Raw genomic sequence first — 18,852 nt, 5'->3', positions numbered from 1 at the left:
GTCGCTCCCTCTCCGCTCTCAATGGCTTTGAAGGTTCAATACAGAGAATCAACCTTCAAAGATCATAGAGCATGTGCAGTTGACACACACACGCATTATCATCTCTTGGGATTCATCTGAAAATTATTCTGTACAAATTTTCTGAGGAAGCAATAAAAATGTATAAAGAACTAAACAAAAACAGCACAAATTAAAAAAGACAATGGTTTACACCATGTGCTTCATGTCATTGACCATAGTTCCCATTGGGCCGTGTTCATAAACATAAGAGAATATTTTCCCTGGCAGTGCAGCATGGGGAAAAGTTCCAGGACTACCTGCTCCAGAATCTCTCCATCTCTGGCAGAGCTGCTGGGCTTGTGTTACGTCAGGACAAGCCATAGTTGTGCACTCTACATGTGTCATTTGGTCATAGGGACAGTGATCGTTTGCATCCCCAGGCAGAAGTTGTTAGGATAGACAAATACGGAATATGGAGTATAAATCCAGATGTGTGGATGTGCCCAAAGCCCCTCGCAGCAGATCTGTGATGGAGAGGAACACTGTCCTTTATGACTGCATTGACTGATGACCAGTTGTGTAAGATTTGCAAGCAATGAGAATTCAGACCAAAATATGAATAACATTTTAGGATTGGTCATGAACAGCTACAGCCATTATGTTGTGGTTTCCATGATCAACGTATTATTTTTGTGTTACCAAATAAGGTTACCAAATCATATTAAATCTAAAATCTCATTAAATAAAGATTTCATGATTTCCAGAAATCCTTGACATGTGGCAGCTCCACTACCAAATGATGTTTTTTGCTAAATAAATTATGGGTTTGAACATTTACAATGGACAACATGCACTAGTTGATTTGCAGTGATGTCAGTAACACGTTACTCTAATCTTACCACTTTTTTCGGTAACGAGTAATATAACGCGCTACTATTTCCAGTCCAGTAATCAGATTAAAGTTACTTATCCAAGTAACTGTGCGTTACTATTTTTTTCATTAGTAAAAATATATTTTTGCTTTCTTCTTGGCTCAGTTCTACTTTTGCGTCTGACCGTAGCGCTCAACTCCGCACGCGACCCTGTGAGAGCGTGATTTACAAGTCAATTTTTACAGTGTGCTCCTGTAACGATGTGTAGTGTAAAGAAACACCCATCAAAAACAGGGAAAGGAACATTTACCTGACGAATTTTAATTTTGCATTGTGTTCTAGGTTTGAAAAGTGCTGGAATTTTGACTAACGTAGCCTACTTAAAAATGCTTGAAATTGTAATTGTATTTCGTTTCACAACAAATAGCTGTCTGACTGAACAGTTCTCTTGTATTACGTTTACAAATAAGTTTACAAATAACACCGCACAGCTACACAAACGTAATGTCAGGAGATAGTGTAGCGGTTATTGAACCTGCTTCAATACATTGTTACTGTTAAAAAACTTCCAATAAATTGAGTTTTGGAAACATTAATTTTGCTGCTGAATGTAACTACTAAAGTAACTTGTAATCCAACGTAGTTACTTTTAAAATCAAGTAATCAGTAATGTAACAGTTACTTTTAAAAGGAGTAATCAGTAATCAGATTACATTTCCGAGTTTCGGCTCAATCGCGTGTCGTGCATCATATTGTTTACACAGGTAAACGAGGAGCGATTCACACAGCTTAAGCCATCACTGTTGATTTGTCAATGCAGTTTTGTTGCAAAATTTTGAGAAAAACTTTAATGAAATAAAAAAAAGTCCAGACATCGAGTTCATCAATCCACAACTTTATTCTCTTGGGTATAAATTGTACAAATAGTGTAGATTAATTCAGCAACATCTAAATCTGACCCACTCTGATCTCCACCTACATCGTCAATTCCTGTCGGGAGGGAAAGGAATCATGTTAAATAAACCATACAGGGCAAACTCGTTTCCATTGAACCACCAGTTCTTCTCAGAACAGATGCTAACTTCAGCAGACTCAGAAGAACGAAAGTCTTACTGTTAAAATCATCATAGAAGCACGTTGGTGCAAATGGATATATCTGACCAAGTCTACTTGTCTACACTCACCATAATGGCATTGACGATGTCATTGTTGTTATTCTTCAGTGCACGAACCGCCTTTGCCCGAGACACATTGGCTTGTGACATCACCAGCTCAATGTCCTTAACCTCCACGCCAGTCTCATCAACCTAGAAAGGAAATACCAGACAAATAGCAAAAATCACAACTCATGCTTTGTGGAGAAAAGTCTCAGCCATTAAACAGCAACTCACTGATGCTGCATTAACACGAGTGCTTGGCTATGTGAGGATGATGGAAACGAAGCACTCACCTCTTCCTCTTCGCTCTCCTCCTGTACTGTGGGTGTCTGTGTATTTTCCTGGATGTTTGACGCAGCTTCTCCCTGGACCTTGAACTTCTCTGCAGCTGCCAGCTGAGCTTGCTGGGACAGGTCTTCAATCTGATGAGTGGGAGCACAGCCACAATGACATTACAACAACTCATACTATCATATGAATCAAATCATTCATTCATCACTTATGACAATAGAACAATCCTCTCAGAAAAAGAGTTTGGCTTCATCAGAGTCAGAAGAACGAAAGTCAAACTATTTAAAATCATCATGGAGAGGATGTAAACGCATCAAAAAGCTGTCCAACCGAACACCACGCAATATATGCATATGATAAAATAGATTGTGTATTTTGTCTGACTGCACAATTTTATTTTTCTTACCTTGGCCTCACCGAAAACAATGTAAGTGTCTGACGCGGGGCTTTTATAGACGTCTGGTTTGGTGATTACAAACAGAATGTTCTTGGACTTGCGAATCGTTACCCTGGTAACTCCCGTCACTTGTCTGAGACCCAATTTGGACATTGCCTGGTAAAATACAAGAGAGAAAGGTAAGATTTCAGTAATGCTTCACTAGTTGGGTACAGTAAAATGTGGATTTCAGTGATGCTCCACTAGTTGGGTACAGTAAAATGTGGATTCCGTGCAAACCTTTCTTGCTTTCTTTTCACTTCGGCTTTGTTTTGCTTTGCTGACAGGTTCCTCGTCAATTTCGGCCGCTGCTGCGAGCTGCGGAAACACTGATATTTAGCAAAACCTGGAGTACTTTAGGAGGCCTTATACCCATCATTGAGTCCATTATGAGAAATGTTAAGTTATAAATGTTGGATTTTTCACTTTCCATTACATACGACTGGAACATTTCCAGAGTACTCCCAAGGTACAAATGCTCAACTCTCTGGAGATTATGGTACGGGGTATCTAGGGTATTACCTGTGCTTGCTGTGTCTGTGCCTGTGCAGAATCCTGCTCCTCGAGGTCAGGAACAGATTCGTCACTGTCAGATTCAGTGCCGGACCCTTTATATGAAGAGGGAAAGCAGGGTCACAGGATCAACAACAAATCGTGCAATATCAAGTAAGATGACTTGTTTTGGCAGCATTGCAAAAGGTCTGATATATAGAATATGACAACCCATTTATACCCCATCTACACACAGACAAAAAAGCACATTTTAGCTAGTAAACGTTTTAAAGTAACTACCAAAAAATGATCTTTAAGAAAGCAACCAAAGGCAACGGTAAATATTTGAAAGGCATAGTGCAAAAACTGATAACCTCATCCTAGTAAACTGTGTGAAATCAGTTTCAACAACTGCCATCCTAGAATTTCTGGAAATGTCCACACACCACATTTGAATGACCAAGTGTTTACTTCATAATAGCTGTTCAACTTCCTTTTGAAACAAAGACAGTAGCTTCTGGATATCCAGTACTGATACAATTCATTGACCTATGCCAAATAGTGAAACATGACCAAGAAATAAATCGGTAAATATGAAACAGGGGGGGAGATCAAATTCTAAATTACACACTAGGGAAAAAAACAGCAAGAGACAGAGTGAGAAAAGAGGCAGAGTGATACCCTTGTCGTTCTTGATGACTGCTTCCGGTTTGGGTGGGGCTTTGACTACTGTAGGAGTAGGTTGACCTTTAGGGGCTGCGACAGCAGCAGCTGGGGGAACAACAGTGGTAACTACTGGGGCTACTTTGGGTGAAGCTTCAGCCACAGGTTGGGGCTGGAAAACAGGCGCCATCAAAGGCTTTTCAGGTGGAATGAGGGGAGGAAGGTCATCATCCTCCTGAAGAGCTGAAAGAGCAACCCGAGGGGGCGGGGCTACAACAGTAGGAGGAGCCACCTCTGGTTTCTTTTTTGGAGCCTCTGCCTTACCCTTAGAAGCAGAAGCAGGGACCGGCTGGGCCTTTAGAGGTTCTGGGATAGCTTTAGACACTTCAGCACCCTTAGAATTTTCTGGATTAACTGCAGGAATCTCTGCCTTAGGAGCTTCAGACACCTTAGCAGTTGCATGAGATGCAGCTACTGGAACCTCAGGAACAACCTTGGACACCTCTGCAACTTTGGGTGGAGTACATGCCACAGCTTCAGAGTAAGATTTGGGTGGAGGAGCAGCAGGCTTGGAAACTACTTTAAAAGTAACAGGGGCCACAGGAGCATTAGGAGATCTTGGAGCACCTTTCCCTGGTTTGGCCTCCACTGGTGCAGGAGCTGCAACCTTAGGTGAGGTTGGGACAGGAGATGCATTTTTCACTGGTGCAGGAACTGCAACCTTGGGTGAGGTTGGGGCAGGAGACGCATCTTTCACTGGTTTGGCCTCCACTGGTGCAGGAACTGCAACCTTAGGTGAGGTTGGGACAGGAGATGCATTTTTCACTGGTTTGGCCTCCACTGGTGCAGGAACTGCAACCTTAGGTGAGGTTGGAGCAGGAGACACATCTTTCACTGGTTTGGCCTCCACTGGTGCAGGAACTGCAACTTTAGGAGAGGTTGGGGCAGGAGACACATCTTTCACTGGTTTGGCCTCCACTGGTGCAGGAACTGCAACCTTAGGAGAGGTTGGGGCAGGAGATACATTTTTCACTGGTTTGACCTCCACTGGTGCAGGAACTGCAACCTTAGGAGAGGTTGGGGCAGGAGACACAGTTTTCACTGGTTTGGCCTCCACTGGTGCAGGAACTGCAACCTTAGGAGAGGTTGGGGCAGGAGATACATTTTTCACTGGTTTGACCTCCACTGGTGCAGGAACTGCAACCTTAGGTGAGGTTGGGGCAGGAGACACAGTTTTCACTGGTTTGGCCTCCACTGGTGCAGGAACTGCAACCTTAGGTGAGGTTGGGGCAGGAGACACATTTTTCACTGGTTTGACCTCCACTGGTGCAGGAACTGCAACCTTAGGTGAGGTTGGGGCAGGGGACACAGTTTTCACTGGTTTGGCTGCCACTGGTGCAGGAACTGCAACCTTAGGTGAGGTTGGGGCAGGTGCTGCATTTTTCCCTGGTTTGGCCTCCACTGGTGCAGGAACTGCAACCTTAGGTGAGGTTGGGGCAGGGGACACATCTTTCCCTGGTTTGGCCTCCACTGGTGCAGGAACTGCAACCTTAGGTGAGGTTGGGGCAGGAGATGCATCTTTCCCTGGTTTGGCCTCCACTGGTGCTGGGTCCACAACTTTAACCTCTGAAGATGCAGTTGATGGTAGAGAAACCTTCAGAGGTTCTGCAAGTTTGAAAGCATCTGCTTTCTTTTGCTTCACCTGTTTACCAGCTTTTACAACCTTAGGAACAGTCTCAGCCTTCTCTGCACCTGCAGAGGCAGCTGGAGGTGATGCGAGTGGGGAGCAAGGTGGGGTAGCTCGAGGAGCGGAAGCCGATTTGGGTGAGGTTGGAGAAGCAGAAGAGGCAGAGAGAGAAGAGCGCTTCCTTCTGCCCAAAGGGACAGGCTTGGGAGCAGAAGCATGTGTAGATGAAGACAGCTTAGGATCAGATTTGGACCCTTTAGCCTTTGGCTGGGAGGCAGCAGCAGGTACAGCAGGTGTGGCTGGGGAAAATAAAGGGGCTCAAAGTTGACTTCAGAAACAACTGCATGGAGAACACACACCCATGCGGATTAGAGTGAAGAACAAAACCTCTCACTCCTTGCACAAAAGGAGCTAAGCCACACACACTTTCAACTTGACAGGATTAACAAGCATCTACAGGCATGACAGCACTAGATACGGATTTGTGGGAGATTAATGCACAGGCCAACATCTGCTGAATGTGTGCTAGCACTAACACCATAGAGCATAGCACTTCTTTGGGATATAAAGCTAGCCAATATTATTTTGACATACAGTGAGTGCAAAAAAAAAGAAGACCCGTGTCTCGCTTGAGCAGATATTCATTCAGAGCAAATAACCACGTTCCGTGGTTAAAGATAACCGAGTTACATGTCCAGCCTCAGCAGTAAGAGGACAGAAGACATGGTGTCCAGAGTTGACTTTCCAACTTCATTCAGACACAGCAGTAAAAGCAGAAGAGTTATAGCGGGAGCTTAAGAAAGTTTCACTCAGACATTAATGTTGCAAATAATTAAACTGACCAACTTTGCTTGGGATGGATATATTGTCTGTTTGCAACAGAGCATGGGGAACGCATCCAATAAAAACAAAACATACTTCCAAAAGTTGTCATTTCAAAGGCAAAAAAGCTGGTTCATATATGGTAAAAAGAAAAAAAAGGCCCACTTTAACCAGTGCCTACATATGTACATACATACATACATGTACACACACACCAAACGTACCATTTCTCACTAAAGAAAGGAACTTGTACTGTACAAAACACTCCATTCTACTCCATTACGCTGCATCAGCAAAATGCTCCTAAAGTTTGAGAACGCATGATCAAAGGAGTCAACTTAAGATGCACTATGTATGTGGCAATTAGAAACAAACCACACTACATGCAAAATATTCATGCAATTTGTCTACATCCCATTCACTTAAGAAAAACGCGCGAATCCGTGCTTTACACACTGCCACACACGTATCCTCACGGAAACGTCATGCAGTACAGGCAACTACATTTGAGAGGTCCTGGATCCTTTTTAATGCTTCAACTTGAATCTTCCAAGGTCAGGTATATCAGAGCTTTAGCGCTACCCAGTACTTCCATCCTACAAAACCTGACACCATTTTCTCCACCCAATTAAACGTGTTGCATTAATGATACCCACAATCGCTTGTGAGTGGTAAGGAGTGTCAGAAAATGTTAAAACGATCAAAAACTAATTCAATTCCTTTATTTTCATCTCTCTTCAGAACTTTATGCCAAACATGCTGTTCCCTTTAAAATTAAATTATGTTTATCGCCCAACAAGTAAGAAATGAGCTAGGATTTTTTCGGAATAAAGCTCCAGAACCCCTCCAACAGCTTGCTTTTACGAGGCAGAAACAGCAGTACAAACCCGTCTCCACTTGGGGCTGCTGCATCTCCTGCTCCGTCACTGGGACAGTTTCTGTGGCTTCACCTGGCATTTTCTGGCTACAAAGAAAGAAGAATTGATTACACACGGATTCGGCCACCGTAGTAAAACACAGTCCAAAAGCACTATTTTAATAGTTTCAATTGGATATTTAGCATTTTTCTCCCTAATGTGTTGCAAAGCAAATTCTATCAGGTCGCAAACCACCCATAGCAGGGTTGACAGTTAGGACCTCATACAAGCGCGTGGCATTCGACTAACCCACAACAGTTAGCCAGTCCACTAATAATGAGCTTTAGCTGAAATTTACAATTTTAACTAGTACGCTCCAAGGCCATGTCACACAAAACTTATTTCAACTAAGAAAAACGTACTGTCTAATAACGTTTCCGATAACTACAGTAGTGACAAACACTGGAAAGACAACAGTATTGTTACCTATTAAAACAACTCGAGCTGCTCATCGAGACAGAAAGGCTGACCTGGTCTCTTCTGCATGAACAGACTGTATCTTAGACCAACTAGCTAGTCTGTAGACTGTAGCTTAGTCCAGCTAGCTAGTCTGTAGCTTAGTCCAGCTAGCTAGTCTGTAGCTTAGTCCAGCTAGCTAGTCTGTAGACTGTAGCTTAGTCCAGCTAGCTAGTCTGTAGACTGTAGATTTGTCCAACTAGCTAGTCTGTAGCTCACTGTAGCTAGCTAGTCAGTTATCTTAGCGAGCCACTGTGTATCACTGCAGGCAGCCTACCGGTCGCACACTATCTTACTTCTCAGTGTCCACAAATATAGTCTACACAGATTATAATGAAGTACGGTCAATGGGACACATATATAATTGTGTTCATTCACCAGCCTCGACTCGTCACGGTTAGGAACAAGTAAAATAGCTAACGAGACCGTGAATAGGCACGTCCATGTCTCCCCCCATTTTGAACGGTCTGGTGGTAGCATTTAGCACAAATATTATGTATCTAAAACACGGATCTATGCAAATATCTACGATTTATTATAACCTAGATCTAAGGCAACACCACTGATAGCGTTTGATGAAATAAACCTGTCTATAAACGCTGGATGTCACAAGATTGAACACAGAAACACTTACTAGGTCGGAACTCGGGGTCCAAGATGTCTGCGAGAGAACTTCTGACCTTTGCGTGGCTTTGACGTCAAAGTCGTTCTTTCAGTTCCGGTACCAACCGGAAGTCTTGCTACCGGAGTCGCGATAACGAAGCTTGCAGGTAGCTGGTTAGCTACCACACACAGCAGGTGTGTTTGGTCTTTATTGTAAACATGAACTATATTGACTATATGAAATGTATTTTTCTACGTGTAAAGTAATATTCGACAGCAATAAGTAAAAAAATATGCGGCAACAGCTGGATAGTTAATTAGTTAACTAGCTTTGCCAGCTAGCTAGCTTGCTTAATTAACGTTTTATTTGCATTTCTGGACTACTAGGGCCTTGATAATGCTTGATTATGTTCTCGATTTATTACAATTTAATATTTAATATATAATATTTACACAATTAAAGTTACAATTAAGTGAAGGATACAGTTTAACGTTGTGTGAGCTAGCTAGCAAGAAAACCTATGTAAATCCATGTACAACATAAGGTTTTCATTTAAACAAATTTGTGCTGTATAAAATATGTACTTAAATATATGTATTTCGATTCTCTCAGAATAATGTCTATGTCCCATCTGTATGGACGTAGAGAAGATGATGAGGAGGATGGAGTTGAGATTGAGAAATTTGAGGTGTCTGAATGGGACTTGGCCAATGAGTTTAATCCCGAAAGGCGTCGACACAGACAGACCAAAGAGGAGGCTACATATGGCATATGGGCAGAGCATGATTCGGATGATGAGAGGCCCAGCTTTGGAGGTAAAAGGTACGATGCTCTGTAAACGAACATTTTGAAGAGATCTAAACCCAAACGCGCACATGGTGATCATCTGGCACACCAAACCAACGTTATGAACCTATCTTTTATGTTTTAATAACTGTTAGTTTTCATTTTTCTGTGGGGACAAAATGCAATCATATCTAGATTTGAGAGTCTGCCCCTTAGTGGACAGCAGATAAGTTTTATATGTGCCAAACTATACAGGGCGAAAGACTACAGTGCCCCTGTGAACTTTGTGAGTGGACAGCAGATAAGTTGTATATATGCCCAACTGTGCAGGTCGAAAGACTACAGTGCCCCTGTGAACTTTGTGAGTGGACAGCAGATAAGTTGTATATATGCCCAACTGTGCAGGTCGAAAGACTACAGTGCCCCTGTGAACTTTGTGAGTGGACAGCAGATAAGTTGTATATATGCCCAACTGTGCAGGTCGAAAGACTACAGTGCCCCTGTGAACTTTGTGAGTGGCGGCCTGCGTAAGACTGCAGCTGAGGAGCAACAGCAGGAGGACTCGGACGACTCGGATGAAGCTGCAGAAGCCCCTCCACCCCCCCGCACTACTGCACCCAAAAAACTGCAGACGGTACTCTGAATTTTACCAGTCAAAGCAATAAGATGAATGAGTGGCAGGACGCCTCAGTTCCATTTTTGGCCTCTTTCTGTTTTCTTGAACACATAACTAGTACTAATACCTTTATTTTCTTATATGTTACATATACACCAGCAAAAACAAATTCTTTTCTTGAATGAATACTTAATTAAATATTGCACATCACTCTTGTAAAGTTTTGATGAAACAGATTAAGGTTATCTTTCATACTAAACTGTGTCGAACTAATAAACAATGCATTGAGTTGAATTATATTAATTGCAAAATAAATTTTACAGAATTGATGTAATCAAAGTAATTCACATTACCTGAACATGGTAGCGCTGAGATCTAAACTCTTTTCTAATGGTTGTTGAAGATTGAATTTTTGAGTAGTCATAATTGTAAAAGACTGAAGGATTCAGCACTTTCTGAACAAACAAGGACTTTTAACTTTTTTTAATTTAACTGAAAGGTCAAAATATACCAGATACTTTTAAAGGAGTTCTGACTCAACAAATATTCCAACTTTATATGTGGTTTGCTTTCCCAAGGGGGGGAATTTTAAGACTACTCAGAAGACGTTTGCAGGTGGTATCCGGCCTGGGCAGGACATCGGCACCTGGGAGAAACACACGCGAGGCATTGGCCAGAAGCTCCTGCAGAAAATGGGTTACGTCCCAGGCAAAGGCCTCGGCAAGAACGCACAGGGTAGAATATCTTCCTGTTTCTTTGCACGTCCATCATCAAGATGTTGCAGTCAGGTGTCTAGTGAATGGGCCCCAATGTGTGCGCATGTTTGCAGGCATCATAACTCCAATTGAGGCCAAAGTGCGGAAAGGCAAAGGAGCAGTGGGGGCTTATGGGAACGAGAGGACCCAGCAGTCGCTGCAGGACTTCCCCGTGGTCGACTCGGAGGAGGAGGAGGAGAAGGTACGATTACACTGCACCTCATTTGCTTTAGCTCCCCTTATTCGGGGAAAAAAAACCCTGTTCCACATCCTCAAGCCTTTGTGCACTGAACCCCACGTACCCTGCAGGATGAGACCGTGATTTCCCCCATTATATTGCGTCCATGTTGCTGTTTCTCTCTGTTTCCAGGAGTTTCAGAGAGAATTGGGGCAGTGGCGTAAAGACCCTGCAGCAGGGAAGAAAAAACCCAAATACTCCTACAAAACAGTCGAGGACCTGAAGGCTCATGGGAAACTCGCTAATAAGAGCATGAGCAAACCAGCGGGAGAGCTTGCCCAGGTCAAGGTGAGAAAATGGACTCTTAAAATATGATCACGCCTCCAGCATAATTACTGGCTGTCATGTTCTTGAGAGACTTCACAAGAATCTCTCTATGTAGGTGATCGATATGACTGGCCGTGAGCAGAAAGTTTACTACAGCTACAGCCAGATGAGTCAGAGGCACAGCGTTCCTGACGAGGCTCCTCTGAGCGCCAGTACACGAGAGCAGAAGACCACTGGTTTTGCTCTTCCTGAACTTGAACACAACCTCAAACTGCTCATCGAGCTCACCGAGCAGGACATTTTACAGGTGCGAGCCTCACATATCTTCACAGAATCGTCTCGCACACAAACTACTAAAACACTGAATGCTATTGATAAAAAAAGCAAACTGAACCCAACATACTCCTTACTGACGCGTGCTTGCGTCTCTCGCGGTACCACGTGCAGAGTGCCCGGCGTCTGCAGCACGAGCGAGACACGGTGGTGACCCTGACGCACGAGAGCGCCGCCCTGCAGGCCAGGCTGGGCGAGGAGACGGAGGCCGTGGACCGGCTGGAGCAGGTGCTGGAGCTGGTGGAGAGGCTAGAGGCAGCGGGGGAGGGGGGAGGCCCGCCGCTCGGCCTCGAGGAGTGTGCCGACATCTTCCACCGACTGCAGACGCAGTACTACCAGGAGTACAAGAGCATGGGGCTCGCTGACCTCGCCGTGTCCACAGTTCACCCGCTGCTGACCGAGAAACTCAGAAACTGGGATCCCCTGAAGGTAAAAAAATGATTGCAAGCCACATTTCTATGAATTTTCACTTTTAATTTTCTCAGTTTTAATGTGAGGTTTTATTCTTCCCTGTAGGATTGTTCATATGGTCTAGAGGAGGTTGGTCAGTGGAGGGCCATTCTAGAGGGCACACAGCTTCTTCATGGCATTCCTGATTCCATTAACATGGACCCCTACCACAGGTGAACTTTTGCCTTTAATCGTAGTCTGCAATGTGGCAGCTTGTGAGGTACAATTTAAGAACTTGGTCTTTGTGCTTGCAGGCTGATATGGGAGGTGTGGGTCCCAGTACTACGGGGCTTTGTAGTTCAGTGGCAGCCCAGGAATGTAGCTTCAATGGTGGACTGCATGGACTGCTGGGCCCCGTTGCTGCCTCACTGGATCCTGGACTACGTCTTGGAGCAGCTCATCTTCCCGCGGCTACAGAAAGAGGTGATTTTTCAACTGACACGCATTACCACAACAGCCCCCTTTCAAGCAGACTGTCTAAATACGACCCGGTTCCTCAGGTAGAGAACTGGAACCCGCTGACGGACACGGTGCCGATCCATTCATGGATCCACCCGTGGCTGCCCCTGATGCAGGCACGGCTGGAGCCGCTGTACCCGCCCATCCGCAGCAAGCTGGCCCACGCTCTCCAGCGCTGGCACCCCAGCGATGCCTCGGCCCGCCTCATCCTGCAGCCCTGGAAAGACGTCTTCACTCCCGGAGCCTGGGAGGCCTTCATGGTGAAAAACATCGTCCCCAAGCTAGGTGCGCCTCACCGTGAAGGTTCTCCGTGTTTGGTGGCGTGGGGCAACATGGAGGAGTTTAGATTTTCTGACGTATTTGTGTGTTTTGTAGCTCTGTGTCTGGGGGAGCTGGTGGTAAACCCTCATCAGCAGCTGGTTGAGCCGTTCAACTGGGTGATGGACTGGGAGGGTATGCTCTCCCTCAGCACCATGGTGGGACTTCTCGACAAACACTTTTTCAACAAATGGTTACAGGTGGGTTGGGGTATTATCCCATTATTCTTGTCAAATGAAGCTATATCAGGTTTTATGTTTAAAGTTGATATTAATCATTTGGTGCCTTCAGGTTCCACTGTTTTTGTCACATTTATCTGCCTGTATTTGGTGTTTGCAGGTGTTGTGTTCTTGGCTGAGTAACAACCCTAACTATGAGGAGATTACCAAGTGGTATTTGGGATGGAAGAGCATGCTCTCAGAGACTCTGCTCAGCCACCCCGTCATTAAGGAGAAGCTCAACGAAGCTCTCGACATCATGAACAGAGCCGTAGCGTCTGGGTTAGGTCAGTCCGGCATACAGTGACTCGACTTCCTTCAAGTTCCATATACTCCACATATCATTAATGTGTTTTCTCTACCTACTGCCTTATGGTTTGGAAAGTCGGATTTCGACACTTCATACTTGAATTTGCCTTAAACCGTTGGTCATCTGTCCCTCACAGGTGGCTACATGCAGCCCGGAGCAAGGGAGAACATTGCGTATCTAACCCAGACAGAGAGGAGGAAGGACTTCCAGTATGAAGCTCCCGTACAGCAGCAGGAGCGGCGTGAGACGGAGGGCGGAGTCCCACGCCCACCGGGCACCGCCCCATTGCCCGCCTCCATACCCACCAACTTCAAAGACCTGATCCAGGCCAAGGCCGAGGAGAACGGCATCGTCTTCATGCCCCTGGTGGGCAAGCGCCACATGGGCAAGCAGTTGTACACGTTTGGCAGGATCATGATCTACATTGAGCGAGGGGTGGTCTTCGTCCAGGGCAAGAAGACCTGGGTCCCAACGTCACTACAGAGTCTCATCGATATGGCCAAGTGAGGTCCGTTTCCTTTTGTATCAGCTGTTTGACTGGGTTTCAGCGAATGTCGTATTGTTTTTTATATATATTTGTAAAACTTAAATAAATTTCAGCCTGTCCAATATTACGTCTCTAGTGGAATTCCACAAAATGCTCATGTGTACAAACAAACATTTTTATTAACTCCAGCAAAGAAAATTTTAATGTACAGTAAATATTACTTGTTTTTGTTTTATAAACAAAGCCCCATAAGGCAGTAAGAAGCAAAAACTGCTGCTGTTTCGGCCCATCGCTGACAGGTCAAAACTCTTTTTGTAGATCTGGAAAAAAAGTCATAAGTGATTAAAGATTTGTTCTGAATACTCATTTTTTCAATGTGCTGGAAGCTGGAAAGGAAAGATGTATTCTGAACGTACCACTTTTCTTCAAAATCTCTCCTTTCATAGAGCGAGCCATTGCATCCAGAAACTGATCAAACAACTTGACGTACTTTGCCAGGCTAGTACGCTTGTAGTCTGTGGATGGAAAATGTAGTCAACAATAGATTTACACTACAGAAATAAAGCATAAACATACTAGAAACAATGAGCATTGCAGGCTGAAGCACTGAAAATCGGGTTTTTTTTGCCATCAGTTAAGCTACTCACCTCTGATTTTGCGCTGTTCAGCAGATTCTGGTTCATTATCTTTTATACCATCCTCTTCTTCACCCACTCTGGGTTTATTCAACTCTTCACAGATGAGGCTATAAACATTAAGAGGGTGATCAGACCAACACCACCCTGGATGATCAACGTCATATTTCATGTCCATCTTAACAGTTACACAACTATACTTTAGTGACGCAAACCAGTAAAACACGGTAATTCCCTTGAAATTATCTATATCTAAAATAAGCATTTCCAAATGACTTTTAGAATCAGGATCAACAGAGAATGGTAATTTTTTTACATGAGCAGTACCTCCAAGTGAGCATGTTTTAAAACAGACGCAACACTTGCCTTATCGTCGGTACCTCAAAAGGGTCGAACTTGTCCACGTTTCTTATATCAATTGGTACAGAGACTCGCCCTATACACAGAAAAATCACAGACTCATTACACACTGGAGGATGAGTTACAACATATTCAACCATTTTAAATGCCACTAAACTGGCAACAGAGTGAATTCTTTTATACATCCACACACAAATCTACAGGACAGCTGGATGTCCACACACTCCCTTATGGGGTACCCGCGGGTCCTTAAAATGTCTTAAATTTAGTTTTCCATATTCAAGGCCTAAAAATGTCTTAAAATGTCTGGAATTTTATGAGGGGAGGCATTAAATTATTATAAGTGTGTGTTGTTCAGTTGTTCTGTCGCGATGTGAACTTTGCCGAATCTAGCGCTAATGCCGAAAATAACCGCTCCAGGGTCCTAGTGCTAGATTCCTAGCGTTGGAGTATACGGCCTCAACAACGTCAACAATTTACGTTCGCCAACCCCCCCCCCCCCCCCCCCCGTCAACGATGTGGAACACACCTGCATCCCCGGTAATAGTATTATTTTTTCTTGTGAGAGGTATTAAAAAGGTCTTAAAAGTCATTGAATTTGAGATTTAAAAATGTGCAGATACCCTGTATGAAGGCTCACCGGTTTTGGGATGGACGCTGAACGGACTCTTCAGTAGATGGTTGACTCCTTTGCTGACGTTGACGTCCAGCCGTGGGTAGCAGTACTGCAGCATGATCTCCTTGTCAAAGTAGCCTCCCTTCTTACAGTTCATCTGCTCCATCACAACCACACACTTCACTATGCAATCATTCTTCTTTCCATGTGATATTAAAATTGCCAAATGTTTTCAACTGGTAAATACACCAAATTGTTATCTGTTAAATAATTGTATACTTGGATTAGCAATTCTGGCAAATCAAAAGTCAATAAAAGTGAGCCTTTAAATGCTTGAAAGAATGCTTGAAAGAATACTTGGAAGAAACGTTGACCTGTTTCTCATTCACACAAGTCTCCAGCATTTCCCAGCGCTTCTGAGGGTTCTTCTCCTTCTGGTAACTCGCCAACAGTTCCTTCCTGATATGTACATCCATAGTTAAAGAAATCACATCAAGACAGTTCATTTATACTCGAGAGATCTGTTGTTCCACACGTGTTAAGACACAAAGAAAGAAAGGATATCCTCAGGGACAAGGCTGAGCACTTTGTCCACACTCTCCATGGAGGACAGCAGCTCCTGGTCCTGAATGGCGTACTTTGGGAAGTAGCGCTCCACCACACTGAGAGACTGCCTGCCAAACAGTGTCACATAAACCTCAACTTAAAGCTTATAGAGGGAATATGAAGAGTACAGGTAAGAATGGATTACAGGTAGTGGTTCATCTGAAGAAAGGTGGGCAGTACCTAATAAAGGGATGAATAGGGTCTGACAGCACAACTTTCCTCACAGTCTCCTCACCACCCTAAATCAACACACACAAGGTCAGCTCTGAAAACAAAGGCACATTTGAGTTAAAACTGAAAACTGAGAAAAAAACAAGCAAGTTCTGTCAAAAGAAAAAAAAAGTACTTATTTTTTCTGCCCCATGACTGAAATGTTCAAATAAACAAAAGTAAACTAGTGGCTTGAAGAGACCTGTAAGTGTGTAATATAATCACAGCTCCGTGATTCTAAGCGATGTGGTCCTAATGCGGAGTGAAAGTAGGTCCAAAAGTGAGATTTACCTTGACCAAGCTGAGGTACTCTGCCACGGCCGAACGGGCACTTGCTGACAACTTCCTGGCAGCTTCATCGCACACCCAGCAGTGCACCCCTCTCCTACCCGAGTACACCCACAGTAGGTGCTGGAAGCCAAAGTCCTCTGGGTCACAAAAAAAGGAAAAAGACATAACTTGTAACATCACATTTTAGTCAGATGACTTTATCTCCAGTTTAGCTTCAACACTGATTATTTAACAAATGTGACAGTTCAGATGTAGCACGGACAGACCTAGCTTCAGACTGTGGGAGTCCAGGCGACAAATGTGTGATCTGATCAGACCAACGAGTCAGCACACTGGCATGGCAGCCAGAACACACATTTACCCTCCCGCATGTCTGTGTCTCAATGGTATATAATCAATTATAGTGAAAGAGGTCACAGTGTAATAACAGTTCAGTATTTACACACACGTACTGCGGTCTTACCTCTTAGTGCCCGGTCCAGAATACGAATCGCAATGGTCATCAGAGTCCAGCACTTAGAGCAAATATCAGCAGCACTGGAAATGAATTTAATAGATTAAAACAAACAATTTTAAAACACATGGCGAGTGAGAAAGAGAAGTTCTCGACTGTAAAAGAAAAGGTACCTGCAGCAGCTTCTGACATCATCGTAGTCAGTCATATCAATATCAAAGACCAGTTCCTTCTCCAGGGCCTGAAACGCTCCAGACTTCACCGTGTTGTGCTGACTAGGCTGTCAGTCATAGAACACAAAACATGCTTAAATCAACAGCTCGATCTCAAATAAGATGACTTGAATATGATAAAAAAGGTTAGTTATACATCTGTGACTGACATATTTAAAAGGTTATAGATTGAATAATTAATTCATGACTAGATTGAAAATGCATGCAACAATAATAGAATAAATAGGAATTAATCATTGATACATGACTAGATTGAAAGTATAATAATAACTGTATTATTACCCTGTGGCTGTAGACTGCTCCAATGTCAATCTTGTATGGATTCATTTTCTGCATCTCCTTCTCCAGCTCGCTGTGTGTACTGAAAGACTGGTACCGGACGTAGATGTCATCTTTGAGAGTGAAGGAGAACTCACGGTTCTGGAAGTAATTCTTGGACACTGGTACACAGAAAGTGTATAATGTTAAGACTGTGGGGTTTTTTGTGTGTTTTGCATATTACTGTCTAGTTACTGTAACTGAATGCATGTTGTGTGATGTGATATTGTTATTACTGTTCTTAAATCTTTCTTAGTGCCCGCCATCATCTCCAAACTCATTAAACAACACAGCGAACACAACGAGCCAAGTTTACTGGCTACGTTACCTGAAGACGGTTCCTCCTTCCTGCTTTACTAAGAGATTTAACTACTCACCGCCACCGTAGGTTAGCCATCGGTAATACTGTGAAAACGGGAACAGTCGTCGGTAATAAAGGGGCAACAGGTCGGGCAAACAAGCGGGGTTGTAGTCGGAGGACGCCATCGCTACAGACGAGTGAAACACCGCCACTGACGGACGGACCTGCGCGGGAAATTTGGGAGAAATGACGAAGTTCGTTGCTCGGTGGTTTTTCATGTTTCTTTTTCCGTTTTGGTGCTCTGCTGCCACCTAGAGGCGGACACGCTAACGTGTACTTGTGGAATGAATTAACGGACTGATATATGTATGTACAAAGGAAAAACGAAAAGCTGAATAACTATTTTTTGACCAATGATGCAGAGCTTCCATATATGTATGTATATTAAATACTTTATATAGTTATATTTTATAGTTAATGAAATACTTATTCCTAATACGGAATATGTGTAATCTGATATCATTGAACAATAATGTAATACAAGTGTCTTGAGCATTTAAAATGTTCGCGCCCGTGGGACCGGTTCTAATGATCGATATCTAGTAATTATGTTTTTAACCACTAGATGGCGAGCTCTTCCTGAAAAAAACAATTCCCTCCTCCAACTTCATCGGCCCCACCCTTCTCTTCCACCCACCTGCAGTGCAGTGGTTGTTACATTATAGAGTAGCATCAGTGGAGATGTTTGCGTCTTGGGGAGTGAGTTTTTATTGTAGAAATGAGTCATGCGATTCCATAAGGATCATTGACTGCTACTTTACACAGCAGTCCCTGCCTTCCTATAACGATTAAATAGGTTTGTGTACAAACTCTCAAGGCTGACCTCCTTATCAGAGAAAGTGTCACACATTTTTCTTTCAAATCCAGTTAAAACATCTAATTTTGAGGCCTAGTCCATTTCGCTCACCTGTATGCATTCGCTTCCCATAAATATTCGTCACTATTGCTTCCTATGCTGCTGTACATCTTATGTTATTGAAACCCTAAAGGTTGTAACAAATATAAATCTCGTGGGCTAATACTGTATTGATATATAAATGTGAAGAAGTTTCCAAGTGAGGTGAGTACTACAGAGTCTTATAGTAAATGTTTTTTGATATTTGATATTTTTAGTTATTTGATTAAAGCACATTT

General features: G+C 43.5%; 3 protein-coding genes and 2 non-coding genes across 6 annotated transcripts; 1 reads left to right on the top strand and 4 right to left on the bottom strand.

The window, feature by feature from the left end:
* Positions 1-1,751: 1,751 nt before the first annotated feature.
* On the bottom strand, positions 1,752-8,571 carry naca (nascent polypeptide associated complex subunit alpha). 2 transcript variants are annotated; one of them, XM_076984683.1, is made up of 9 exons: positions 8,428-8,571; positions 7,308-7,384; positions 3,930-5,897; positions 3,279-3,364; positions 2,997-3,074; positions 2,727-2,873; positions 2,323-2,451; positions 2,057-2,179; positions 1,752-1,862 (listed from the first exon to the last, which is right to left on the bottom strand). In XM_076984683.1, the coding sequence occupies exons 2-9, from the start codon at positions 7,375-7,377 to the stop codon at positions 1,848-1,850; spliced, it is 2,616 nt and encodes an 871-aa protein (XP_076840798.1). In that variant the 5' UTR covers positions 7,378-7,384; positions 8,428-8,571; the 3' UTR covers positions 1,752-1,847. The 2 variants fall into 2 exon arrangements, with proteins under 2 accessions (XP_076840798.1, XP_076840799.1); XM_076984684.1 differs by lacking the exon at positions 3,930-5,897 and having other exon boundaries at positions 8,428-8,540.
* LOC143485327 (small nucleolar RNA SNORD59) lies at positions 1,933-2,006 on the bottom strand. Its single transcript, XR_013122845.1, has one exon. It is a non-coding gene; the product is annotated as a small nucleolar RNA SNORD59 (small nucleolar RNA).
* Positions 2,546-2,620, bottom strand: LOC143485325 (small nucleolar RNA SNORD59). Its single transcript, XR_013122844.1, has one exon. It is a non-coding gene; the product is annotated as a small nucleolar RNA SNORD59 (small nucleolar RNA).
* Positions 8,450-15,921, top strand: tfip11 (tuftelin interacting protein 11). The gene is made up of 15 exons (XM_076984685.1): positions 8,450-8,591; positions 9,010-9,219; positions 9,664-9,817; positions 10,378-10,534; positions 10,629-10,756; positions 10,925-11,080; positions 11,175-11,366; positions 11,507-11,821; positions 11,909-12,015; positions 12,097-12,265; positions 12,343-12,586; positions 12,677-12,819; positions 12,959-13,124; positions 13,284-13,655; positions 15,249-15,921. Exons 2-14 carry the CDS (start codon positions 9,014-9,016, stop codon positions 13,652-13,654), a joined length of 2,508 nt encoding a protein of 835 aa, XP_076840800.1. The 5' UTR covers positions 8,450-8,591; positions 9,010-9,013; the 3' UTR covers position 13,655; positions 15,249-15,921.
* prim1 (DNA primase subunit 1) lies at positions 13,799-17,923 on the bottom strand. The gene is made up of 13 exons (XM_076984686.1): positions 17,735-17,923; positions 17,322-17,479; positions 16,980-17,086; positions 16,816-16,889; positions 16,353-16,489; positions 16,032-16,090; positions 15,810-15,919; positions 15,620-15,711; positions 15,270-15,402; positions 14,636-14,705; positions 14,282-14,379; positions 14,051-14,149; positions 13,799-13,954 (listed from the first exon to the last, which is right to left on the bottom strand). Exons 1-13 carry the CDS (start codon positions 17,841-17,843, stop codon positions 13,935-13,937), a joined length of 1,266 nt encoding a protein of 421 aa, XP_076840801.1. The 5' UTR covers positions 17,844-17,923; the 3' UTR covers positions 13,799-13,934.
* Positions 17,924-18,852: the final 929 nt, after the last annotated feature.

Source organism: Brachyhypopomus gauderio, chromosome 21, assembly GCF_052324685.1.
Source record: "Brachyhypopomus gauderio isolate BG-103 chromosome 21, BGAUD_0.2, whole genome shotgun sequence".
Lineage (NCBI taxonomy): Eukaryota > Metazoa > Chordata > Actinopteri > Gymnotiformes > Hypopomidae > Brachyhypopomus > Brachyhypopomus gauderio.
The sequence above is the reverse complement of the archived record's forward strand: the minus strand, read 5'-3'. Positions and strand labels throughout refer to the sequence as shown.

What these genes read in the sequence shown, in the direction of transcription:
- naca (XM_076984683.1), bottom strand. Translation starts at nt 7,377, where the DNA reads ATGCCAGGTGAAGCCACAGAAACTGTCCCAGTGACGGAGCAGGAGATG. An exon ending in CACAGACACAGCAAGCACAG is followed by an intron (nt 3,075 to 3,278) that starts GTAATACCCTAG and finishes GTGTTTCCGCAG; the next exon opens with CTCGCAGCAGCGGCCGAAAT. An exon ending in TTGTTTTCGGTGAGGCCAAG is followed by an intron (nt 2,452 to 2,726) that starts GTAAGAAAAATA and finishes CCCACTCATCAG; the next exon opens with ATTGAAGACCTGTCCCAGCA.
- prim1 (XM_076984686.1), bottom strand. Translation starts at nt 17,843, where the DNA reads ATGGCGTCCTCCGACTACAACCCCGCTTGTTTGCCCGACCTGTTGCCC. An exon ending in TTTGAGGTACCGACGATAAG is followed by an intron (nt 14,380 to 14,635) that starts GCAAGTGTTGCG and finishes TAATGTTTATAG; the next exon opens with CCTCATCTGTGAAGAGTTGA. An exon ending in TGAACAGCGCAAAATCAGAG is followed by an intron (nt 14,150 to 14,281) that starts GTGAGTAGCTTA and finishes TTCCATCCACAG; the next exon opens with ACTACAAGCGTACTAGCCTG.
- tfip11 (XM_076984685.1), top strand. Translation starts at nt 9,014, where the DNA reads ATGTCTATGTCCCATCTGTATGGACGTAGAGAAGATGATGAGGAGGAT. An exon ending in CACCCAAAAAACTGCAGACG is followed by an intron (nt 9,818 to 10,377) that starts GTACTCTGAATT and finishes TGCTTTCCCAAG; the next exon opens with GGGGGGAATTTTAAGACTAC. An exon ending in GAAACTGGGATCCCCTGAAG is followed by an intron (nt 11,822 to 11,908) that starts GTAAAAAAATGA and finishes TCTTCCCTGTAG; the next exon opens with GATTGTTCATATGGTCTAGA.